Genomic DNA, 26,526 nt, shown 5'->3' with positions numbered 1-26,526 from the left:
GTTTTCAGTTTGTTCTTCTGAGAGTGGGCATGTGCAGGCACCCTGGGGCAGGTGTGCTTCGTATTCTTTATTATTATTAATTAACTAATTTTCTTTTATTTAATTTACATATAGACCACAGTTTCCCCTCCCTCCTCTCCTCCTGTCCCCTCTCCCCAGCTCCCGTCTCCCCCGCCCCCCCCCATTCACTTCTCCATCTCCATTCAGAAAGGGGCAGGTTTCCCATGGACTGCAACAAAGCATGATGCTTTGTATTCTTATGAGACAAAGAAGACACATTACATTGCATATAGACATGAAGAAGGAGGGATGGTAGCCAGGGTTAGAGAGATAGTTCCATAGTCATAGAATCTAAGACAAGGAATTGAGGGCATAGTTGGGTCAGTTAGTCTGGAACACACCAGGGAAGGTTAAGGTAAGAACATCCATTTGGGGGCTATCACAGGTAGGTAGGAGAGCCATTCCATCCGAGTGAGACCTTTGAAGGGACATACCTGAAGGCTGAGCTCTTGGGTACTTGTTTAGAGGGTGGGGACTGGAAGAGGGATCAGCAAAGGGCAAGAAGAAAAGTGGCCAGTGTTCTGTCAGGGACCAAGAAGCCCCGTGTTCCGGGAGCACATGAAGGCTGTCTTGGGGAGACTGCTAAATTAATTAATCAGGAAGCTACTGGCCTGAGGCTGCCTCTGTGCTAGGAATTTCTAGGTAATAAACTGGAACCGAATTTAGGAAGTTTTTTTTTTTTTTCTTGTTCTGTTTTAATAGCAAGTAGCCAAATTTCACCCAATCACAGACAACCAAGCTAGTTTCACTCAGCTGACCAGCCCACGCCCCATAAGGCCCAACTCACTCACTGGAGCAGATCCAGTGAGTTTTCTACGTGCCTTCCAGGGTCACCTGTAAAAGCCTGTTGCTCATGTAGCTGGAACTGCTGAGTTTGGAGTCTTGCCCAATTCATGAATCATTCTTTGGTCAAATAAACTGTTAGGGTTAATCTAGTTAATTTGCTGAGTATTTTTCTTCTAACAGCTGATCTGTGTTGGAGACCACTGCCTGGTCAAGTGAAGACAGGGCCTGAAAAATGACTGTACCGTTAGCAATGATGGACAGGAGCCTCTCAGATCAAGGGCACCTTGCATTCTCAGTACTGCGGTGGACTTACGGCCAGTGGTTCTGCAATGCCCCATTCCTGCCTGGCGGTTTCTGACACACTCATGTTCCCTAGACCATAAGCTTTGAAATCTGTCTTTCATATACTTTGACATTTGAAGGAAAATGGCTACAACTTTGAAAGGTGGTCCCAGCCCCGCCTGCAGGTCCTTCAGCAAATGGCTGAAATATACTAGGCCCCTTCTACATCACTTCATGGCCCTAGCGGGAAAGACAAGAACACGGGTGCCCTGGTGTGAAGCTGCATTCATCCATAGATGGAGGTCCTGGGGCACCTTCAGTTGTGTTGGTGACAAGGTCAGTTCACTGCTTGTCAGGAGGGCTTCCTTTCTTTAACTTAATCACCCCAGGGCAGACATGGAGTTTTCCAACCAGCACGTACTCTTCAGTTCACTGAGAATTCCTTCAAGCATCTGTTTTACTGCCCCTTTTGGGGAAGAAGACAGTTTGCTTATCTTTAAAGTTGTAGGGGTTCTTTTTCTTCACTTTTTTGCCATGCTGACATGGAACCCATGAGCATGCCAGATGAGCCCTCGACCACTGAGCTGTATGTACACCAGCTCTGAAATGATGTGTCTAATCCACGTATCAAGAGCAAAGACTGAGTAGTTTAGATACACGAATGTTTGGGGTTATCCTAGAAAGCCTGGGATGGTGGAGAACCCCCTCCTAGGTCAGGGCTGGTCACACCCACTTTCTCCTCTTGTTCCAAGTAGAAGTCACACCCAGCTCTAAACTGGACCTAGAAACTTCCCCACATATAGTTCATCAGTGAGTCAGAACATAGTGTTCCCTTGGTCCTTTCCTCCCAGCCTCTCTTACCCCTTCATTCATCCACGTAGACAGCCAAGTGCCCTGAACCATGCTGGTTCCACCTGGAGAGGATGAGGAGGGATAGGGATGGAAGATGGCCTGCTAGGACTCAGACGTCAGCCTTCCAAAGTTCATGCCATTCTTTGGAAGTAGAGATACCGACACAGTGCAGAAAGCTCACCACGAGTTGAGCAGTCCTAGTGCAGAGATCGGACACCTAAATCCCAAACTTGTGTTAATGGGACACAACAAGTGGAAATACTCATCTGTGATTTAAATCACAGTATCAACTCATTGCCAGGCTGTGTGTATTAGGTGTGCGCGAAACATGAATTTCATGTTTGGCTTGGGTCCTTTTCCCAAGATACCTTATTTTATATGTGCAAATATTAAAAACAAACAAACAAATGAACAAATGAAAAAAAAATCTAAAATCCCACCAGAAACATCTCCACTCTGGAGTGTATTGGGTAAGGGATGCTCCATCCTCTTCAGTGCACCGTTGTGCGGCATCAGGGTGTAAGACACGCCTGAGGTTAGCACCTTGGATGGGTCTGGTCCATCACTAACCTATTTCAGTCTTTCCTCCCTGGCAGGTCTTTCTCTGGTTGCTGTTCTTTCTCCTCCACGTCTTCCCTCAGTGCATGGTGGAACCATTCCTGGGGCCGTCGGACATGTTTGGCGGAAGGATGGGTGCTCTCTTTATGAACATAGGCAATGCCATCTTCTACAGGTCTTTGAGGTGTGGTGATGTTGGAGGTCACAGGTGAAGGATGAAGGTACCGATATGAGTACTTTCATGTGTATGAATGCAATGTATAGGTCTCTGCCGCTCTAAACCATGTTACCCTTCACCCATGTACATGGCTTCTAGGCTGATGTGCAGGGTTGACTAGCTTGCCATTTTGCTTCAGGCTAGAAATAAGACTTGATTTGTTGTATAAAACACTTTCTAATAGATCCCCTCTTAGAAATGGGTGCCCATCTATGGAGGCCTTCATGCTCCATAGATAGGCTGGACGGGACTGTGATTATTGAACAAGCTACTGGGGGAGGTTTCTGGGGCAGATTTGTCTGACAAAATTAATTGTCTGGAATATTATGTATCCTTTTTTAAAAAAATGTTAGACACACAATATGGATGCACCTTAAGGACATTCTCTTATGTGAAATAAGCCAGTCACAAGAGACAAATACGGTATGGCCCCACTTGTGTGAGGTCCCCAGAGTGGTCAAACCTGGAGACAGAAGAGGTACTGACTGCCAGGGGCTAAGGAGAGGGGTGGGCTAGTGTCTAATGGGCACAGGGATCCACAGGTTCTGGGGGAGAGGAGGTCATTCTGGGGATGCACGGTGGAGATGCACTTTTGTGCAAATGTTCTTGATGCCACTGAACTGTGCACTTGAGGTGGGTGGGAAGGGGAAATTATGTGATACATTTTAACCCAATAAAAAAGGTGGAAAGGAAAAGGTCTGACCCCCTTTGAGAGACAACAGAATTAGGTGGTTTTATTCCTGTGGTTTTTTTCCAAGACAAGTTTATGTGGTTATGGAAACAGTTGGAGGGGACAGACATGTTCAACAGTGTGAAGGTGTAGCGCCCAGGATTTTCAGGTACTGCTTTGGAGAGGGCAAAGAGGAAAGGTGTGTGTGGGGGGGTACTAGTTGTTCATCTTACATTTTATTTTCCTTTTCTTATAAAGGGAGTTGAGTGGCAGCCATAGCAAGTACTTGTGTTAAGTCCGAGTACTGGGTAGAGGAGTGTCTGTCCCATTATTTCATATAGTTTATACCAAACTAATTTTACATTTGAAATGAGAAAATAAACTAGAATAAGCCAGGGAAGAGGAAGAGTCAGGTGGATTCTGTCTGAATTCTTGCAGTCTGTCCTCAAGTCTCTCGTTTTAATTTGCCATCTTTTTTTCTTCCATATCTTGGTGTAGAAGGCATTCCTCCCTTTGCTGCATGGAACAACTCAAAATCACCCTGACCCTTTCTGCCCTACCTTCCTGAGGCAATGCTACTAAAGAGAGCAACAGATACTTTTGGTCACCCACATGGGTCCTTGACATGTCCTATAATTTTTAGAAACTTGGACAATTTTCCAATCTGCCCTTTCTCGCCTACTGTGCCCAAGACTGAAGATTTTCTGAGACTGTCTCAGTCCCATTTGTGGTACCCATCCAGGACTCTATGTACATGCTCCTTGTCCGTATTTAAGGAGTCAAAATGATTCAGTAGCAAACCTGATTCCAGCCTCAGTTTCCAGGGTTCCAAAGACGTCCTTCTTAGAGGAACTACCAGCTGTGGTTCCTCCAGGGAGCTCACCGAAGTACAGCTCTCATCGTCTTTGGAAGATGTGGGTCAAACTGATTCCCAAGGAGGGGTTGGGCTTGAGGGCTGAATCGCCAGCTGTGCTGAAACCGTTGGCTTCCTCCCCCCCCCCCCCCCCCCCCCCCCCCGTCTTTCCCCTGAACCTTGCCCACTCTTACCCAGCCACCTCCTGACAGCTGCATCCTTCTTGGCACCTGGAAAGAAGGCCACAGGACTCTTTCTCCTGAGTTCCCTGACCCCTGGCAGGGGTGGTCACTGAGGGCCAGGTTGCATTTCAATGAAAAATGGGCTCCATGTGTGGAACATCTGATGCCTGAATGCTACCTTGTCTGCTGGTGTAGATTCTGGTTGTGGGCCAGTTCTTCAAGCACTGGCCCCCACTGAAATTCTAAATTCTTTCACGCAAAAGAAGTGGCATGGTACCTATGGCGTTGTAGACACCTGATAAAACTCACCAATGGGCTAACCAAGGACAGAGAGCTTCCAGGTTAAAATGGCCAGTGGGTTTTTGTGCCTACATCCTGGCTGTCTCTGAGACAGGGCCACTGAGCCTTTTGCTCCCATTCAAAGTCACACATACCCTAAATCATTTATTTATTCCACAAGGACCCACCTTCTAAAAGCCCATTCAGTCATTAACTCATCACTTAGCCCATTGATGCCCTCATGATCCAAGCACTATCAATAATGCCCCCAGGTGGGGACCAATTCTTTAATACAAATGTAAAATGGTCCCTTTTACATCCAAACCCAAACAGGCAGATTTTCTGCTGTAGAGTCAATGTTCTTCATCATGACCATATTATTTCCCATGAAATTATTTTTATAAGGCTATCTGGCTGTGTGTGTGTGTGTGTTGAACTTTATAGAAATACACACACATATATACAATTATATATACACACACACATACACACACACATACACACACACACACATGTCAGCCATTAATTTAGATGTTGGAGATATAAGGAGCAGTCCTTACATGGACTCATAAAACAGGTTTATGATGGTTAAGAGGGGACAGAATGTAAAGAGATAATTTTAATACAGCGGAGAATTAAAATGTGGCAGTGTCTGTGTTCTGGCAAAGAGGGGGAGATAACGTGTTTGTTTCTTGACCAGCAATAGGGTTACACTGGGGTGAATGTTCACTTTCTGAAAATGCCTTACATTGTACAGATATAATTTAGATACATTTCTCTTATATGCTATGCTTCAATGAATTGACATTTGTCTTTTTTAGAAAGGACCTGACTGTGGACTTTGAGCTAGCTTCAGATTCATGATCCTCCTGCCTCAGATTATAGGCATGTACCATGACACCTGGTATACAAGCAACATTTTCAGATTTTAAAGAAAACAAACAACCTGTTTGACTTGGGCTTCAGGGATTGAAGGCCTCTGCCCTGACGTCTACGTCAGCTGCAGCTGCTGGCGCCTTGGACGTCAGTTCTGTTCGCATGGCTCCAGGAGGTTCACTCGGCATCATCGGCTGTCATCTTCTGGTATTTACCCGACAGACAAGTGTCTTTGGGGGAGCAATTCTGAGGATTTCCTTCTCTCTGGGCCCAGCTTAGACTTGACATCATGCACTCACAGAGGATCTCCCTGCACACACATGTAGGGTGATTCACCCTATAAAGAAGCCGCATGCTGCAAAGGGCAGAGGCTACTGGGTATCAGTCCTTCTGTGCTTGGAGGGCAGAGAGCCTGGGGGATGCCAGCACTCATCTCCAAGGTGAAAGAAGCTGGCTCCTCAACGTTGTACAACAAAACACGGGACCAATGATTTGTCAGACAGATGCTCAACTCGAATCTTAAACACAAAGAAATTAGTTGGTCCCCTCTGCTTTACTCGTTGATAGTATAACTTAATTTCAGCACAAACAAATGAGTGTTTTACTATAGACATCTAGCTTTTGTTCTGAAATATATTTACTAGACACATAAATGCAATTAACAACAACAACAATAACAACAAAAAAGACTCTGACGGGCTGGTGGTGTTTGCCATCAAACCTAAGCACCGGAGTTCCATCTCCAGGACCCACATGGTGGTAGGAGAGAACCAATTCTGCAAATTGTCCTTTGACCTCCACCCATGAACTGTGACATATGCACATGCGCATACACACAAGATAAACACATAAGCAAATAAATGTAAATTCTTTTAAATGACTCTGAGCTAGGACATATTTAAGGTTCTGGAGATCTGGCAGTCTATGCTCCTTCCACTACCTGAGGCTTCATCCCCTGCCAGTTTAAAACAGGAACTAGATTGATGCAGGATCGTAACCGAACACACCAGGAAGTCCAGAGCACAGCGCCACCTCCCACAAGACCTGCCTGCTTGGCAGAGTTTATTTTTAGACACAAGAATGCCTGGTGATTTAACTTGAGCAGGACAATCCAAACATTTGTTCCTCTTCACTGTGATAAGATGTCATTCCACTTCTTTCTATCGTTTCACCATCCTTCCGAGCTGGCTCCATCGTAAATAGACATTATGAATTTATTTCGAGTCAGAGCCCCTCTATTATGCAGCCCTAGCTGTCTTGGAACTGGCTGTGTAGACAAGGCTGGTTTTGAACTCTCAGAAATCTACCTGTCTCTACCTCCTGAGCTCTAGGATTAAAAGCCTGTGTCCCCACACTTGGTGAAGAATATTTTTAGGCAACAAAACTTATTTTAAAATTTCCTTTTTCTTAATGAAAATTAGAAAGCACAGTATATCCACATATTTCCTGTGTCAACTAGAAAAAACTATTCTGGGTTTGTCCATCACTAAATATACGTGTGGGTAACATATTCTGCATCTGCTGTAAGGGATGGGGAGTCTTTTCTCTCATCTTCTTTCCCCTTAAGACTTCCATGATTCTGCTTCCTTTGGGAGACTTAGTAAACTCAGAGTCAGGGAAGCTTATGATGTTACTTTATACTAGGGTGTCAGTAGTTGATACCTTCCACAGACATTATCTCCTCTAAAGATGCTGGCATTGTAGGAGACACAAGAGGCTGAATCCAGAGGTGGGTACCGGAAGGTCTATCTATACCATAGTCTTCTGAACCCCATTGTGGTAACAAGTGCCCGGCTCATCTGCAGGCACACAAAGCTAGCACACGGACACTTTGCCTCCTATACCTAGGGGATGGTGTCCAGGAACATTCACGAAGACTTGTCCCACAGAGGGGGAAGCAGCTCCTGCCTGCCAAACCCGCTGTGACGCTTCAGGCTGTGGGATGTTGTGCTGAGGGTATGGACCGCCTCTCTGTGCCCTTGGCTTCTCTGCATGGGCAGCCGTGTATCTGCTCATGGTCGCCACTGCCACAGCCATACAGAGGGCGAAAGATCCCCAGGCGAGGCTGCAACAGAAGGCAGAGTTAGGAAAGGCTGCCCTGGGGTTGGCCACCCATGTAGGGGTAGGGAGACGTTGCTGTTATCCACAGGGATGCTGTTTTGTGCCTGTAGGTGCCTTGTACAGTCAGGTTGGGAGATTTCCTTTCACTGGGCGGATTTGTTGTCGAAACAAATTATAAAATTCTTCCTGGAAAAGGGTAAGGTAGGAGGAGACTGCAGGGTTTTCAGGAAGGGGTGGCAGGCAGTTATGAGAGGAGGGACTGATCCATGAAAGACAGGAGCAACACACAGTATTTAGGGAGAGGGGTTCCCAGAAGACAAGGAGGAGTATATTGCATAACCCCACTGAGTCCTCGAGAGGCCATCCTTACACACATGCGCACACACACACACACACACACACACACACACACACACACACACACACACAGTCTCACTAGGACATCAGGCAAAAGTCTGACTATGGACAATGACTGACTGGCGCTCAGATGTCTTCCTCACCACAAACATGACCCCACACCCCTGTGCCTAGGAGAGCACAGGTTTAGTCCCTGAAAACACAGGCACAAGGACCCAGAGATAGGAGGATGCGTGGGAAACAGGGGAAAGCTGTCTGAAGATAGGCTTAGTATGAGAATGGGCTGTAGAGCAAATGCTGTTTTGCTCTTTTCTCATGTCTAACCTCGGAATTAAGGCTGGAAGGCAAGCAGAGGACATCACCTCTCCCCCTAAACCCCCTCCCACTACCAGAAAGTGAAACAAAAAGAGAAAGAGGACTGTTAAGGAAAGACACAGGACCTTTGGGTAAAGAGCCCCAGGGACCCTGCTAGGGCGAGTTCTAAGAGGACAGAAAAGCAAGGAGAAGAAATAGTCAGAGAAGTGACACAGGAGAAGTTCCCTGAAGTCTGGGTACAAGATAAGCAGCTTGCCAAGCCCTTGGAAGTACGAGGGACGTGATGGAAAGAACCTCCCATCAGAGGACATCCTGACCCTTGCCGAGAAAGCAGTAGTCAGAATGGTGTTGAACCCTTGGCAGCAACAGCACACATGGGAAGAAAACAAAACCGTGCCTTCAAAATTCCAAGGGCAAATGATTTTCAACAGACTTTTGGACATTTTTTAATTTTAAGTTTTTGGCCAGACGTTCAAGCACAGAGTACCAGATAAACATCGTTCTGGATATGCAAGGACTGAAATAGCCAATCTCTGTCTATTGATCATTCAAGTGTGGATAATGCTGGTGATAAGGCCTCAGAACCCAGGGCACTAGTCAAGCTGGAAGCCACTCCAGTGACCCAGGTGGAAGGAATAGTGTCCGGAGTCCCAGTTACAAAAATCAACATCTTCTGACTGGGGAGGCCGAAGCTGAGAAGGGTTTAGAAACAGGTGCCTCATGAAGTTTAATGGCAGGATGAGGGAGTAATTGCTAAAAATGAGTTTTACAGACAGGAAAATAACTGTCAGCACCAAAGGAAATACAAAGACAGTTCTCCAAGCAAAGATGTAACTTGGCACAAATAACAAATCCAAGTGCAATCTAAGACACCTGGACTGACAGGGGTAGCCTCTGGCATTTCTGGAGAACGAAGGAAAAAGACTGGTTACTGAAAAAGAAAGATGGATGCGCTCTCTTGTATGCATTAGGAGATGGGAAATGATGATTGGCTGGTGTCAGTAGTTTCTAGGTAAGATTTGTAATATTAGTGGTACATCTTGATCCTTGTGATTTGGGGTCAAGCTTGTGCTGCATTCAGTGTGTTGGGGCTTCTTGTTCAAGTGACTGACTCTCCTATGCCTCTAGGTGTCTTGGTGTAGGTCACAGTACATTCTTGCCTGGAATTTTTTTTATTTTTCAAAAGTTCCAAGTATCAGGAGAATTATGAGTGAGTGCTCAGTGTATGGCTTTCTTTGGCTCTATTCTGTCAGGTTTTGACGAGAGTGACTCTGTTCTGAAGCTGGCAACTTTCTCCCAGCGTTAGAGGTTATTGTGTGGGATGAAGATGTAACTGTAAGTACACTGGTTTTTAAGATACACTATGTTTGGGGCTTATGAAGCAGGTCAGCAGTCAAGCACCTGCCCAGCATGTGTGAGTTCCTTGGTTTGCTCTCTACCACTGCAAAACCAAGAATTTACAAAGAAATAAAGAAATCCCCTGTGGTCTTGCGTGGCATGACTGAGTGTTTCCAACAGAAATAGAAGCTAGGTTTGAAAGGGTCAAGCTCAGAAAAAATTTCTCCAGTCTGTGTTTTTAAAAAAAAAAATCTAGATTTTTACCACTTTCAGGTATTTAATAAATACAACATCTTTATTCTCCACAGCCTGATGGTAAGGCCCTATTGCTAAAGACATAACTTTTTTTTTTTTTTTTTTGGTTTTTTTTTTTTTTTTTGGTTTTTTCGAGACAGGGTTTCTCTGTGTAGCTTTGCGCCTTTCCTGGAGCTTACTTGGTAGCCCAGGCTGGCCTTGAACTCACAGAGATCCGCCTGGCTCTGCCTCCCGAGTGCTGGGATTAAAGGCGTGCGCCACCACGCCCGGCCAAAGACATAACTTTTATATGTCATTGAAGATGGAAGAATCAAGATGATGCCCAGCTAGAAGCTTCACCCCTACTGACTAGCATTCATGGTAACTGAAGATACATTGTATGTTAACAGAGGAGAAAGGTAATCACCAATATCACCCAGCTACAAACTCTGCAACCTATGACCGTTACTTGTAAGATAGAATGGTGTAGTGGTGGCACAGATGTTTTAAGAGTAATCAACCACTTTTTAAAATTGGATCTAAGGTCCATTCCTTAAGATGGAATCCATACCTGACACTGTTCAAGTGGAAAGAATCTGAGACTAGATAGGTCATGGGCCCTAGGTGGGAACCTACTACTACTATTATTCTATAAAAGGAACACAGCAATAAAATGACTTCCAATGACATACTGCTATACCCATAGATCAGAGCACCAATCAACTCTCAGCAGAGAAGCTTCTTCTTGCAGTAGATAGTAATGAACACAGTGACCCACAACTGGACAAAGTGCAGAGAGTGAGAGACCTTGGAGCACTCGGCTCTAAATGAACACCCTCACACAGGCATACATGTGGACAAAACACCAACACACACAAAATAAAAGTAAGTAATAAAAACTTAAGAAAATAGAGTATAAAAACACTCTTAGAAAGTAAAGATAAGTGATTTCACTCGACAGCTGAGAAGTGTGGATTGTAGAAAGGTCATAATACCAATCAAGAGTGACAGGAAGGGCAGGTCTATTTTTCTACAGAAATCTATGTTGATCTCTTTTGGTCCACCAGAGCTTGAGCATGGTAACCAAGCAACTTACCAATAGGACCAGCCATAGTCCCATGTCTGGGGCCGCCAATCTTCTGGTCCCAGGTTCACAGTGATTTGAAAACTAGTTGTGTACATCATATGGGCCACCATGCCCAGGAGCCCTGTGTAAGTAAAGCTTTGTGAGCTACAGTTTAGAACATAGCACAATAGGAAATCTGTTCTACCCTGCATGTGTTGGATGCTGGGAGCACTCTGGCATCCACAGATCCTTATGTAGTATCAACACTTACACACCCTTAAGCATTCCATCTGACATCTCACTCCCACAGTAGAAACTAAAGGGACACCCAGAAACAGGCTTGATCATAACCAAGAGGAACACAGTAGATACCAGGACCTGAGCAGGAATCTCCACATGTCCATGACCCTGCTCTTCGCTATGGAAGATCTAGCAATTGGATTTTATCTTTTTACTTACTGATGCTAAGTCCTAGGCAAGATGTGTTATGTTCATCAAACACAAGGATGATGCACAAGTTGGACTGATACATTAACAGAACGTTGTCTGTCTGGAGGCTGGAAGGAAGCCAGATGTGTAGGGTTCTACCTTGGTGGAGACATTAACTTTATGAACCTTATTAGGCCAAATTAAGTCATTTGGAGAGCAGAAGTAGCCTTAAAAAATAAGAGTTCTTTGTGGAACATTTATATCAAATTTTTGTAATCATTTATTGAAATGTATGTAGTAGGTACACTCCTGTTTTGTCTTCACCAGAACTTAGCTATGACACTTTACTTGCCAAAGTTAAGTAACTCTCCCAGGTTTACTTAATACACACTTGCTTATATACAGGTATTATGTACCCGAGGTCTGGCCCCAGGAGGATTCCTCTGTGGACTCAAAGCTAACCTCTCTGCTAAGTGAGGTCATTGCTGTTCGGAGCACCAGTGCAGCCTCTTGTCTGCTGTGACATAAACTGGTAAGTGTTTCTCTCCACCTCTGCCCATCTTTTTTTTTTCTCTTTTTAACACTACTTCCACCCAACGGAATCAGTTCAGTGACTTTTCCAGAACACCAGCTGTCTTATTGAGTCAGCCAGTGACTGGAGGGAGCCAGCCAGCCTATTCTCTGGCTTGAGGCATCATGAGCTGTCTGGGGTGGGCTGGGGGAAACAGCCCCTGCTAGAAGATACCTGCGAGCGCCATGAGGATGGCCACTGAGGCATCCACCTTGAGCCAGTTGCATCCAGAATGGTAACAACTCACACTGAAGCCCAGGAAGACGACACCTGTCAGTATCAGGAAGACATCCAAGACTTCAGCCCCAATGGAGAGCCACAAAACACCTAGAAACACAAAGGACAGAAATGCTGGGCATTCACAATCTATAACTAGAAGGAAGGCTTGATCCTTTGGTTTTATTACTAACACACTTTCTGTTCTTATAATGAAAGCCTGGAGGCTAGGCATTTTGTAAACAAAAAGGTCTCTTCAGTTCACAGTTTTGGGTGCTGTAAAGCCCAGACAGCATGGGCCTGGTTCTTGCAAAACTTCCTTGGCTATCTTATAACATGAGCTTGGTGTCATGGTGGGGCCATATATGAAAAGGAGCAGATGTGTCTCATTGTTCAGAAAGCTTAAGTTTTTAAAACCTTTTAAATGACATATTCTGTAGGTCTTTGAAGTGTTTGAAAATTACCTACCTAATTGAATTATATCTATGTATACCTAGAAAACTTAACATGATTATAAGTTTGACTATCATAGATGACTAATTATTAATCTGTATTTCTTAATTATACATTAAAATTTTAAATGAGGTACATAAATATAATACCTTAAGTGAGAGTAGAAATATATACAGCATAACAAAATTAACCTTAAATTTATATCAATAAACTAAAATCCATAGCAATGTCAAACATTTTCAAACAAGTTGTTGTTCTTTAAAAGTAGGTTCATTAATCTACCCTTTCATCCTATCATATCTATATCCTCTATTTCTATATCAGCATCTTGGTGGAGTCTTAGGAAGTTGGTCAGTCAAGGGGATCCTGGGACCTCAAGGAGGTTATAAAGACTGACGGGAGGGAAACATAACCAAAATCTTGGCATAAGAGCTGTAAGAGACTCCGGGAACGTCCAGCCCCCAGCTTACAAGTCAGCATGTTTTCATTACAGTGGAGACATTGTCCATTGTAATGCACAGGGGCTGGGGAGGTGGCTCTGTGTCTAAGAGCACTTGCTGCTCTTGCAGAGGACCCGAGTTCAGCTACCAGCACCCAAGTCTGGTGATTCACAACCACCTGTAACTCCATTTCCAGGGGATCCCCACTCCTTTCCTGGCCTCTGCAGGTGTCTGTCAAGAGGGGTTCAGATTCATACACCCCCCCAACACACAAATCAGAAATGAAATCTTTGGAAGAAGATACACAGACTTAACTATGAGGGCAGAAGGGTCTGAGCGTTTAAGAGCCTTGGGTGGGTTCCAGGTCTATCAACATCCTTTGTGTCCACGCAAGCTGCTTGTGCACTCTTGCTGGGATGTGGGGTAGAGAAGGGTGGGTAGAGGGAACAGAAGGGAAATAGGAATTTGTAAAAGTCCCACTACCAAGCAGGCGAGTCAGGTGATGGGACAGAGGAACACCCAAGACTAACAGGATCCTCTCTGCAGCTTCATAAAGGCTCTGTTCCCTCTGGGAGAGCAGACACCAAGAAAGCAAGCCCAACCTCGATGGATGATGGAGAGAAGGAAGCACACAAGGCAAGGTATTCCAGATCTCGTGTCTTCCCGACTCTGACTTTGCTTCACCCACAGAGCTTGAGATTGGCCGCTGTGGGAATATTTATGGCTTGGAAAACTGCAGCATCTACCGGCCAGTTTCCTGTCATCCTGGGAAGCTGACTACCATCTTCCGGCACACCAGGGATATAAGGCACACAAATGGAGCCTGGTTGACTTCATGGGAAAAACCATTTCCCAACCATCTCATCCTTTCCCTGCATCCAACAAAACAATAAGAGCCATTCAAATGGCACGAGGGACCCTGTCTGAAAGCACAATGCTTACCTTGTCCCTCGGTGGGCACTATCCCCAGGAAGCACCTGCATCGCTCACCTAGAAGACAAGGAGAACACAGGCAAGCACCGTTCCACAAATAGACAAATGGATAACAAAAAATGTGCTGTGCATACACGATTCTATTCAGCTATAAAGAAAAATGAATTTGCAGAAAATTGGGTGGAATTGGAAAACATTATTTATGAGTGGTAACCCAGACCCAGAAAGACAAATATCATGTATTCTTCCCAGGCATATTCTAGCATGTTACCCTGAAGTATGCATGTCCAGGTGGAAATAAACATTAGTACATGCAGAAACTAGAAAGGATCCCTCATGGCTGGGTGTGGGGGTCGGGCAAAGGGAATCTAATGGAGGGAGGGTGGAAGTAGAGCAAAATGGAGGTGAGACGGTAGCATGAGGAAGGGGGACAGGCAGAGGAAGTGGGGACAAAGGGAGGTCAGTAGTGACAGCAGCAGAAGATGATGGGCAGCACGTGGCCGATCAGCCACCAAGGTGTAGCTTCTGTGGCCACCCCCACAGGAAGTTTCCAGACTTCTCTGAGCCTGTTTTCTTGAGCTTAGACAGGGTCTAAGTAAAGTCCGTAGTGAAATGGTTATGAAAACATGCTGCAGATTGCCGACGCACTCTCCTGTTTAATCATCGAGTGATGGCGGTACAAGGATCTCTGTTTTGCAAATCTGAAAGTCATGCTCAAAGCAAGCTACAAAGTTAGTGGAGTAAGGGCTGGAAAGTGAGGTTTTCCGGGCTGTGGGTGTGGCCCAGTAGAGTGTTTGCCTAGCATTGGTTTGCAAGGCCCTAGGTTCAATTCCCAGTACTGGAAAGAGAGGAAGGAAGAAAGGAGGGAGGGGGAGAGAAAAGAAAAGAAAAGAAAAAGTGGGGCTTTCCTACCTGAGGACTAGTACATTTTCCCATATCACTAGCTGCTCTCTCTCCTGATGTGGATATCACTCTATATAAATAAAACACTGATGGCCAGTGAACAGACAGGAAGTATAGGCAGGACAAGGAGAGAGGAGAATTGGGGAAACAGGAAGAAGGAGAGAGAGACACTGCAGCCACCGCCAGGACAAGCAGCATGTGAAGACGCCGGTAAGCCACCAGCCACGTGGCAAGGTATAGATTTATAAAAATGGGTTAATTTAAGATAAAAGAACAGTTAGCAAGAAGCCTGCCACGGCCATACAGTTTATAAGTAATATAAGCGTCTGAGTGATTATTTTATATGTGGATTGTGGGACTGCGGGGCTTGGTGGAACCTGGAGAGAAGCCCTCCAGCAACACTCTCTACCTAATGCTTAGAGGCATTTATTAGTCTGTTTTCTACTATAACACAATACCAAAGTTCAGATACTTTACAAAGAAAAGTAAGTATTTGTTAGCTCACAATTCTGGACTTTTAAGAGCAAGAGCCTGGCTTCTGCTTGGCTCTGATGAGGGCCTGGCCTAGTCGAAGCACAGTGGCAGCTGGCATCATGATGGGAGTGTGTGAGTACAAGACAGAGGGCAGTCACTGTATGACAGGGGGCAAGCGGGATTCACTCTCTCAGGAACGAACCAGGATCTTAGGACAAAGAGGGTAGCACCCATGACCCAATCATCTTTCACGAGGTCCCGCCTCGGAAAAATCCTACTGCCTTAAATCACCACCCGAGGACCAGGATCAGCACATGAACCTTTGGGGGACACCCTCAAACCACATTCCAAGCACACGAAAGGAGTGAGTATCCTGAGTCTGAGGAGAGCTGTCTTTTCCAACAGTAATGGAGAGAAGCCAGGACCAGGGTAGGGGCAGGGGAAGCCAGGACCAGGGTAGGGTCAGGGGCGGGGCCAGGGTAAGGCAGGAGCAGGGTAAGGCAGGGGCAGGGTAGGAGCAAGGGTAGGGGAAGCCAAGAGCAGGGTAGGCAGGGTAGAGGAAGGGGCGGGGGCAGGGGAAGCCAGGAACCAGGCAGGGGCAAGGCACAGAGCACCGGGAAGCCAGCTGAACAGATTAAGAGAATTCCCAATAGCTTAGAAGGGCAAGTTTAGCTGGGCCCAGAGAGCTAGACCCGAATGACCCCTTGATTAATGTGAATCCCCAGAAACGGTGTTCCTTCTGAACAAAGCCAGCAGGATTAAGAAGAAAAATCTTTACAAATCCCATGAAGCCAGAGAGGCGGGTGTTACATAGCTTGGCAGGGCTGGGGCGGCCAAGAGGCACGGCAAGCCAGCTGCAGGAGCCCCGGGCGCTCGGCTCTGCCGTTCTGCCCTTGAATCAAGGCCCCGGGGCTACCCACATGCCCCCGTCTGAAAGCTCCGAGTTCAGCAGAACAGCTCAGGGGCTACTCAGGCACGTGCCATTGCTTCGGAGATTTGCCTAAGGAAACGGAAACGTGAGCCTCGTCTCTGCCAGGAGCGTTCATTGCAAACCTTTATTTGAGAATGTGGAAAGAGAGGGGTAGACTCCCTTCTCAAAGCACTGAAGGGCCCACTTGCAGGGAGACAAGCTGACTCAGATAGATAACCTTTTCTCAGTCAGGTCCCATGATGCAAAACTGGGGTGTTGCGCCCCCCCCCCCAAGCTCCTTGGATGCCCTTGGTTAGGAACATCTTGGGACCAGATTCCTTATTACCCGTGCATTGGGCCCATTCCACCTGCTCCCAACTCTCCACTGTTTGTACTACTTCCCATTCATTTCTGTCCTTACCCTCTTTCTCCCTCTCATGCCCCTAGCCTCTCAGGTGCTTGTGATAGCCCATGTACTCAATGACTGGGTGCTGTGTTCCATACTTCATTGCAAACATGGCTTTACAGGCCTGTGTAAAGCTCTAAACAGATTTTTTTAAATTGGGAGATAGAAAACTCCAAATGTCTCCCTTCACAAAAGCAAAGGATCTGTATGTACTGAGCTCCCAAGAGGACCTGACCCCAGTGCTGAGCTGAGCTCTAACGGATGACCCCTTGGTCAAGGCATGAGGTTCAAGGTCCCTGGCAAGCACAACTTCTTCATCCACTTCTGTGGCCACCTCCTGTGAGCAATTTGTGTTTGTAACTTCTAATACCTTTTTTTTTTTCATATTGTTTTGTTTCTTGAGATGGGATTTCTCTGTGTAGCTCTGGCTGTCCTGGAACTCACTTTGTAGAAGAGGCTGGCCTCGAACTCCCAGAGATCCATCTGCCTCTGTCTCCTGAGTGCTGGGATTAAGGGCATGCACCACCACAACTGGCCTACTTAGCTTTGACTTACCCTCTAATGTCTGGTGTTAATGAATTCCTATCAAGTCAAAATTGAACTCTAAACTTTTTGCTTTAGTTACACCCTGCAAAACATGGAGGTGATGATGTGTCTTCAGATAGTGAAATTTTTTTTTTTTTTTTCTGGGAAGATGTCTTCTTTCTGTTGTAATAAAACAGTAGCATTGTGGTAACATTTAGAAACCCTAACTTTCTTATACCCTAAGTATGGAAAATGTGAGCAGAGGAGTTTTAGATGGATGGGCAAAAAGCATTTATGGTACTTATCAGATTGTGGGGTACCAGCAGAAGTCAGAGTGAAGAGTGCAGCGTCCAAGTTCTTCAGCCTCTGCAATCTTCAGTGGGGTGCATGTGCTTCTACAGCGCACTTTCTCACTATGATTCTCACATAAATAATAGAAATAGAAGCAAATATACAAACTTCTTCTTTTGGGAAACACTGGGATCTATTATTCAGTTTTTTTAAATCATGGTGCTTCCCAGAGATTTTTTTTTTTACATGCTAATGGACACTGTGAGTTTCCAAGAAGAAAATACAATATGCGATAGTTTCCAGTCTTGTTTGGGTATTCAAACTCTATTTTCTGCAGAGAACATCCCTGTGGACTGAGTTTAGGACCAGTCAGTGGGGTTCTTGTTGAAGGGTCTTCCCATCCTGAACTCAAGAACAAAGGTGCACAAATTTTCGAAGCGACCAAGAAACACACTCTTAGTTTCTTTTCAGGATTGTGTGTGAGTCGCTAAGAACATCGGTCTTCCTTAAAATTCAGTGTGTGTCCTAGATGATGTAGAAAAGGCCCTCTAGCTTTGCCGTCCAAGTGGTGGTGGTGGTGGTGGTGGTGGTGGTGGTGGTGGTGGTGGTGGTGATGATGATGGTGATAGTGGTGGTGGTGGTGGTGGTGTGTGTACTCCCTGGGTTGACAGGAATGCCAATGGGACTTCCTCTAGAGGAAGGAGTTAAAAGAGCCTCACACAGTCTCTTAATGTTGCTCCCAGATCCTGTTTTAGGATGAGGACTTTCCCCTCACACACACACACACACACACAGGCTGGTCAATGACTTTTTATCCGAAGTCTTGGGGATAATTTACAGCAACACCAGCTTAGAGTTGTAGTGACTAAGGGGCACCCACCGCAGGGCATGCAGATAGCAAGCTGATACATGCTTCTGGGCCCCCTTAAAGTCCAGTGTTCCTCCCTTTTCTTAAGTCCAGCCAAGGCAGTTTTTCTCACAGGCAAAGCTATGAGGAAAACCACTCCCAGCTCATGCTCCGCTGAAGGCCCCCTCCCTCTGATGTCACAAATAGCATGCCAATGCCAACACAATGCCAGTCTCTCCAGTTAGGTTTTCCCCCTGATATAACGGAGGGACAGCTGCCCCAGGGACATGGAGGTATCATTTCCAAGGATGGCACCTGAGGTTGTGGTCTCCACATATATGTATACACACACAACCCTCCTCAACATGCCCAAACAGACATTCGCAAAAACTAAAACGTGGGGGATTGGCACAACGGCTGTCTCCTTATGAAGCCTTGTCTATACCTAAGTAGCATATCTTTCATTCCCATCATGAATGGACCTCCATCTTAACCATTATCACACCCTTCCTCATTTTACTTTTTTTCTTAGATATTTTCCAGGACCCTTTTAGCTTTCAGCACTGTGGATCCCCACTGTTAGTTCCCCTAGCCCTGGGCCAAGCACGGAAGTTGGTGAATATAGCCCATGACATTCCAAGTGCCTTCTATCCAGAAGGCTTTTCTGTGTCCTGGAGCCTGCTTCTCTCACTGTGGTGTGTGCCATAGTCACCAGGGAAGCAAATTAGGCATAGAGGTACTCTAGAGAGATAAAGTTGAGTGGAATAGAGATACTAATGTTATGAGGGTGGGAAGAGAAACAGCAATTAGAAACTCCAGGGAAACCAAAAATCTGTACAAACAATGAATGTAATCAGAACATTCTTTCTGATGCTGGCTAGAATGAGCAACATCTAGTCAAAATTATTGGCTTATGATTTTAATAAAACAGTGATATTACTTTACCAGGAAGATAGCAGATGTTATGTGGGGTATCCTCACGGAGAATGATCCATTTTATTTATTATAACACTAAGTCTAATGTCTAAAATGAAGATACCCATGTTTGTCCTTCATATAGAAACAGTTTGCCCCGAAGGAAGGGACAAAGAATGTAGGTTTTACTTATAAGTCTTTTAAAATGTGTGACTCTTATCTGTGCATAAATATTACCTTAGATAAAATCAAAACAAAACAAAAACAAAAACCTCAACAGCAAAAAACCTACCCAACCAACCAACCAAACAAACAAACAAGAGTGGGTTTTTAGATTCCAGCCCACATCTATTGAGTTAGGATGCTGGGGCCGGGTGTCCGGATGTTGACATGCTACCGGAGCGATTCTGACTCATGCCATTATACAAAGCTGTGCAGATATAAGGCTATCCTCAGGTGGGGGAACAGACTTGGAAACAGAAGTTCATAAGCCATTTGCTTATTGATGTGGTATCTACAGTTCCCAAAGCAAAACTATGGGACTATCTTGGCGATCCCAGAGGATACAGGATCGATCACAAATCAAATGTAACTATGTGTGTGTGGGGGGGGGGGTTGGGGGGGTCAGAGAAAGTGGACTTTTTATGTTAGTACTCCAGAGAAAAGAGGACTTGGGAGGTCCCTTTGGTAGTCTTAGCTCCAGGTATACTGCTGTGCCTGCATCACACGGAACAAAGGCCACTTTGCCTGGAGGCTAAGGTGGGACGTTATTTGTCCCTCAGAAGCCCACTTGGATGGGGTTGGAGGTGGCTGTGCTGTGTCTTGGAGGACTGCCCCTTGTTGCAGTCTACTTAGGCTGCAAGAAAAATTTTTAAAATGCCACAAGATGGCGAAATAAACATCTCTACAAGAAATGCAGTATGTCTGAGGTCAGAAAATAAGTGGGGACTGTATGGGTGCCCACCCTTTTCCCTTTGGGGCCTTTGCTTTGAAAGCAGAGGAGCTCATCTAGCCCTGAGCATGGGCTTCAGCCAGCCTGTCTAACACCAAGGGTTGACATTCTTTCCTCTTCCATTCTTTGTGAGGTCAAAACACTGGCTGGAAACTGTGCTCTATGTACGAACCCTCCCCTCCATCATCTCTTTTTTCTTCTCTCACCATTTACATGATAAACTGAAGTCCAGAAGGTGTTAATGAGTCGGGGCTGACTAACAGGAGAGGAGGCTCAGTCTCCTGCTTCAGAGCTGAGGGAACGCTCTACTGCGCAGGCCTGTTTCAAGGGCTGCCTGAGACAAAGGTCCAACCTGTTATGGGCCTTGATTATGATAGATCTGGTAGGTGATGTAATGATGTTATGGGTTTTGTTTTTTGTTTTTTTGTTTTTTTAGTTGTGAGCCTAGCCTGTAAAGGCTGAGTCATCCCTCCAGCCCCCCCCTTTTTTCCCCTAAAGAGAACCCTTATTTCAAAAGCCCGTAGAGGTGTAAGAGAGGCCGGAGTGATGGTTCAGCATCAAAGAGCGCTTGCTGCTCCCGAAGAGGACTTGGGTTTGGTTTCCCAACAAGTCAGGTGTCTCACAACTGCCTGTAACTCTAGAGAGGATGTACGTACACACACACACACACACACACACACACACACACACACACACACACATACACACACACACACACACACACACACAGAGAGAGAGAGAGAGAGAGAAGAGAGAGAGAGAGAGAGAGAGAGAGAGAGAGATATTTATCTCTGTGAGTCTATATTCCAGGCCAGCCAAGGCTACCATGTTAGACCCCCATCTCCAGTAACAACAACAGTTTTTAAAGTGAGACAGAACCCTTAGGGATGCAGCTTAGAGGTGGGTGGGGGCCACCGTTGATTCTTGAGAAACTGACAGACAGTGGCAAGTGGATGAACACTAGTACTTCATAAACAGTGTGTCAGTCACTGCTGCAGACACTTGCCATGAATCTGCTCTGTGCTCTCTCCCTAGGAGTTAACACCTCCATGGTTCCCATTTCATAGGTGAGAAAATTGAGGCTCAGAGGTCAAGGACGTCCTTAAGGTCACATAGTTAGTCCATGGCAGACCCAAGACTCAATCCCAGGCAACCTGGCTCTGGAGCCCCTTCTCAGAGCCATCCTGCACCTGTCAGCCTGGGGGCACAGACTGCACTCACCTGTGCTGTTGAGACTTTCCTCACAGGACTGCCAGAGCCCCGCGTGGAACCTGCGCTGGATGAACTTGTCGTCCCCCGTCTCCCAGATGTACTGGACAGCCTGGCTATCACCGTGCCTTCTCCCAGGGCTGCTGTTGGTCCGGCTGAAGTGAATGCAGTTCAGTCCCCCCAGGAGGTCCTGGCACAGTGGTTTCGTCATCCGCCGGATCCCCTCACACCAGTGGCTGCTGCCCATGGCCGTGAGGGAGAAGGCAAGCGCCAGGCAGATGGGGAGGAGGGTCAGTACCCGTTGCCACCTCGCCCTGTCCATGGCAGAATGAAGCTCCTAGTGCCAGCATGAGCGAGGGCCCCCTCCTCTCTACTGTATCATGGTCTCCGTCCTCCAGCCCTGCCATCTGGCATCCTGACACAGCTGACGGTCCCCTGGGGAACCCGAGTATATTCCAGCATGTAGCGTTTGTGTAAGTACTGTGCCCTGAGATACCCTCCTGTGAAGTTCAGAGTGGGCCTTTCTATCCTCCCTAGGATGAGCATGTGCAAGGGACACTGGCCCGTTTTCTAAATTGGTAGTAAACTATGCATAACAAAAATGTACTACCTTAACCGTAAGTGTACAATTCAGTGGCAGTGAGCATGGTCACATTGCTATGCAGCCCTCACCTCCACCTCCAGAGCTCCCCTCGGCTTGCAAAATCCAAAATCGAAGCCCTGTCACCATTAAACAACTTTCCATTCTCTCTCCTCCGAGCTCCTGGCAGCCTCCAATTGTCCCTACTGTCTTGGAATTCTACAAAAAAGCCACATAGAAATGTAGCTATGCAGTATTTATTCATCCTTATTTCCGGATGTTTTCATGGCTTGTTTCACATAATGTGGCATCCTCAAACTTCATCATGTTGTAGTATCCATCAAAAACTTCGTGACTCTTTGCACGGCAGAGTAATATTCCCTTGTGTTTAATATATCACAACTAGTTTGTCTGTTTATCTCTTTTTTTTTTTTTTTTGGTTTTTTCGAGACAGGGTTTCTCTGTGTAGTTTTGCGCCTTTCCTAGAACTCGCTTTGGAGACCAGGCTGGCCTCGAACTCACAGAGATCCACCTGGCTCTGCCTCCTAAGTGCTGGAATTAAAGGCGTGCGCCACCACCACCCGGCTGTTTATCTCTTGATGGACAGCTGGGTTGCTTCCTTTGACAATTATAGAGAACACTGAATTTGACCAAAGGCCGAGACTATTTGGGTGGGTGTCAGGATGTCCCACCCCACTCTAACTTTTGGAATTGAGGAGGGCCTTTGGTGTTAGATTCAGAAGCATGAAATGCTTTCTAAAAAAAAAAAAAATATTAGCTTACAAATAATTAGGTTTCATTATGACATTTTCCAAACAAAATTTGCTTTTGTTGTTTCTCTTTCTACCTTCTTTCCCATCTGCCCTCCTCCTGCCCTCCCACCCCCAGTCACTTCCTTTCTACTCCCAAGACATATGTGATCTTTTGTCCTCTTTCTCCACGTTCCCCCCCATGGTCTGCTGTCTAGTTTCGTAGTTCACACCCACTCTTACAAACCTCTGTTTGCATGCATAAGCCTTAGAAGCTAGGATCTGCATGTAAGAGTGAACATACAAGAAATATGGAAACTTGGGGAATTTCTGGGCCGGTTTCTTACCCAGCCCTGGGAAAGAGAGACTGCAGAGGACTGACGTTTAGCTCAGGGACTCAGAGGAGCAAGACACAGGCAGTTTGCCTCAAAGTCTGTGTATTGTGCAGAGCGGGAGGGACATGTGCTCAGCTGGCTGCAGAACTTCACACCTTCCAGGGGACTCAAAGCCCTTGGGCCATCACGCACATCCTCACTGCAGGAGGGGTGATGTTGAAGATCCTTAAGTCTGTGGGAGGGTAAGGCTAGGCCCCGCCCCTTCGTGGCCATGTCTCCAGTAGGGTTGGGAAGGAGTGTGGAGCCTCCCAGGAACCTTGTCTTTTACTTAGGTCTGAGGAATAAAACACAAACTAAACCAAACGTTTTTAGGATGAGGAAAGAAAAGGCAATTAGAAACTCTGGGAAAAGTGAAAATTTACATAAGAAATTCAATAAGCCTGAAGGCAGGAAGGAACGGCGAGCCTGTGTGGCCTCGGAAGATTTTGGGCTCCTCATTACGTGTGGAGCAGCCCTGGAGATGTCCAGATGTAAACGGGCAGTGACGTTTGTGTCTGTCTCCTCTCATCTGTTCTTCCCTGCTGGCAAAGCCTGAGGACCTGTGCTCCATGCTCTTTGTAGCCTTAGAAACCACACAGTGCCCTCACAGACAGGCTTACCACATTTTGTCACTAGATGGCAGCCATTCCAATAGGTAGCAGGTGGGGAAGTTGTACACATTAGCCAAGGCATGTCCTTTCAGGGGGGGAAAAGTCAGGAAAAATGCTTTTGAGAACCATTTAAAGAAGCAAGGTGGAATATTCGTACAAAGCAGACATTTTTCTCCCCCACCATGCAACCTGGAAATTCCCCTATGATGTGTGTAGAATAGCTTTACAGCCACCTCTCTCTCTCTCTCTCTCTCTCTCTCTCTCTCTCTCTCTCTCTCTCTCTCTCACACACACACACACACACACACACACACACACACACTTTCCTTCCTCCCTGCCACTCTATCCCATTCTCTGTGTTCCCAAAGAGACGACCACATTGACTCTGGAAATCACACTGGCACAAAAGCCCATCTGGGAGTCCTTTCCAGACTGATCTTTTGACTATTAAGGTTTGAATGCTTGCCACATGAGGGTTTTAAGATTTCCAGGGTCTTTTATCTAGTGGTGTTCATGCGTTTCCCCTTGAATGTTCAGAATTCACAGCTAATGGAAATGAGCTATGATTTGATTCAAATGTGTAAAAAAAAAAAAAAAAAAAAAAAGAGGTGGAGGAGGAAAGAAGGGAGGGGGAAGGGAAGGAGGGAGGGAGAGAAGGAGAGGGAGAGGGAGGGACACAAACCTGCCTTTCCTGACTCTTGCCTTTCTGACATTTTGTCTATCACCTTCCACTTGGGCCTCCAACTGGAAAAGGTGGAGAGAATTCTGGGAGTCGTCCAGACAGAGGAGGGCTGAGGGACCCAAGGAAAGCCTTGGAGACAGAGACGAGCCTGCTACTGGCTAGGAGTTTGCTCTGAGGCCAGAGTGGTAAAGAACAGCCCCTGACCAGGTAGCCGTGATCAGGTAACTTGGCTAGAAGGCTTGGCTCTGTCTTTAACTTGCTGTGTAGCCTTGCACAAAAAAACACTTAACCTCTCTGAACCCCACTATTTCTCAGCTCTCAGATGAAGGGGAGGATACTGTGTGAGTTCAAGTGAAACAGGACAGGGGATGGAAGATATTGTAACTGTAAACTGCAGTGGGAAGGTAGGGTTAGTAAGTGGTGGGTCATGAATTCCATGGAAGTATCCAGGTGATCAGAGCAACATTGTGTTCAGAGCACAACAGCCTGCTCTGAACACATGGGCAATTGGGAGGCACCAACCTCTGCGCTTTCTACCCATTGTTTTGCTATTGTGTAGATGTAACTCTCAACACTGAATGGGCTTTTGCTACAGACCTTGGGTCTGGAGGTGTTGGCTGTGAGACAGGCAAACTGTCCTTGTTCCCTTGGCATAATCAGAGCTCAGAGGTGGCCCTGCCTTTGTGGCTAGCCTCAGCACAGTTTAGAAAACTTTGATGCCTCAGAAAGAAATGCTGGCATAAAAGATACCCTCCTGGCATCCCGACCCATCCTCTCCAGCTGTCCGAACCTCAGTCCGGCCCTGTGCATGGAGCAGACTCCTCGGGATAGAAAGCATGCCTTACTTTCTCTTCTGGGCTTGCTGAGGAAGTCCCAGGCAGCATAGCCGTCTTGGGGTAGGTCTGGGAAAAATCTCTCAAGATTTCAGGAGGGGCAGGCGGGGGATGAGAAACTTGGAGATTCAGTAGATCGCTGTAGAGCAGCTCAGACACTCGGCGGCCTGCAGGGGACTCGTGCAAACACTTCCTCTCTGGACAAGGAGGAATGCAGGAGGCCACCGCCTGCAGTACATCTTGGAGTGCTGGAGGGATGTGCTTGCACTTGTGAAGGGGCGCCCCGGAGGATGAGGCCCCAACCAAGCCTGGCAGTGCCCAGTAGAACGAGAGAGGGACCCGTACCCCGGATGCGGGCACAGCCGGTGGGCACCCCTGCGGCCCAGAGGACCGGTCCTCTCCAGTCCCACGGGATGCGTCTGCTCTGGGGCCCTAGGAGGCTCTTCCTCACCCTGCTTCTGCTGGTTTCCATCAAGCAAGTAAGAGCAGATTCTATTCCTCATTCTTCTTGTTAATATTATCAGTTGTGCATGTTTTCTGATTGTAGAAGCAATTTAGGCCCCTTGTAGGCAATTTGGGAAGAAGAAAACCATATTAAGAAAATGATGTTCAGCCGTAACCACAGCGTCCTGTTCACTGTTCATATTTTGGCTTCCCCCCTTCTCCCCAATCTCTTGTCTGTGCATTATTTTGCAGAGCTGAAATAATGAAGTGCAAATTATTTGTGTCCAAGTCTTCCCTTTACATCCTTCTAGAAGCATCTTCCACGTCTGCATTGATGAATGGCTGCTTGTATCCCCCTGTACACTCTCCCTGGTTTGAGTGCTCACAGGAAGTGCACATTCCCGGGTCTGAGTGGTGACAGGGAGTGTGCCTTTTTTTTTTCTTCTTTTCTCTTTTCCTTCGTTCCTATTGCAAATACTTAGAATTTTTTCTTTATTTTATTCTATAGTCTTTAATATTAAAAGACACAGAATCCAAAGACCTATCAGTGTAAGTTACAGATCACAGTGATCCCACCAACTGGAACTCCCCCTCACTCACATTTGGGGGCTACACACCCAACACTTTCCCACTGTTCACTTACATCCAAGTGAAAACTTGCATGCTATATTTATTTATATTTATATTATATTTATTTTGTAATCTGATTTTTAGCAGCAAACACATAAAGAGCATGAGCGCACCAATAGCCAAGTGGCACTGAGTTTGGTATCATGCATCCCCGCTTCTGTGA

General features: G+C 46.2%; 2 protein-coding genes across 2 annotated transcripts in view; one reads left to right on the top strand and one right to left on the bottom strand.

Moving 5' to 3' along the window:
• Positions 1 to 7,430: 7,430 nt before the first annotated feature.
• Positions 7,431 to 21,782, bottom strand: Gsg1l2 (GSG1 like 2). Its single transcript, XM_028869544.1, has 5 exons — positions 21,473 to 21,782; positions 14,038 to 14,085; positions 12,161 to 12,313; positions 11,017 to 11,128; positions 7,431 to 7,680 (listed from the first exon to the last, which is right to left on the bottom strand). The coding sequence occupies exons 1-5, from the start codon at positions 21,780 to 21,782 to the stop codon at positions 7,431 to 7,433; spliced, it is 873 nt and encodes a 290-aa protein (XP_028725377.1).
• Positions 21,783 to 25,652: 3,870 nt separating this feature from the next.
• The window catches only part of Glp2r (glucagon like peptide 2 receptor), a 52,863-nt gene continuing 51,989 nt past the window's right edge, over positions 25,653 to 26,526 (top strand). Inside the window, exon 1 of the mRNA XM_037201268.1 lies at positions 25,653 to 25,768. Coding sequence (XP_037057163.1) covers positions 25,703 to 25,768 — 66 coding nt within the window. The 5' untranslated portion in view covers positions 25,653 to 25,702. The remainder of the gene's footprint in view (positions 25,769 to 26,526) is intronic.

Source organism: Peromyscus leucopus, chromosome 8b, assembly GCF_004664715.2.
Source record: "Peromyscus leucopus breed LL Stock chromosome 8b, UCI_PerLeu_2.1, whole genome shotgun sequence".
Taxonomy (NCBI): domain Eukaryota; kingdom Metazoa; phylum Chordata; class Mammalia; order Rodentia; family Cricetidae; genus Peromyscus; species Peromyscus leucopus.
The sequence above is the reverse complement of the archived record's forward strand: the minus strand, read 5'-3'. Positions and strand labels throughout refer to the sequence as shown.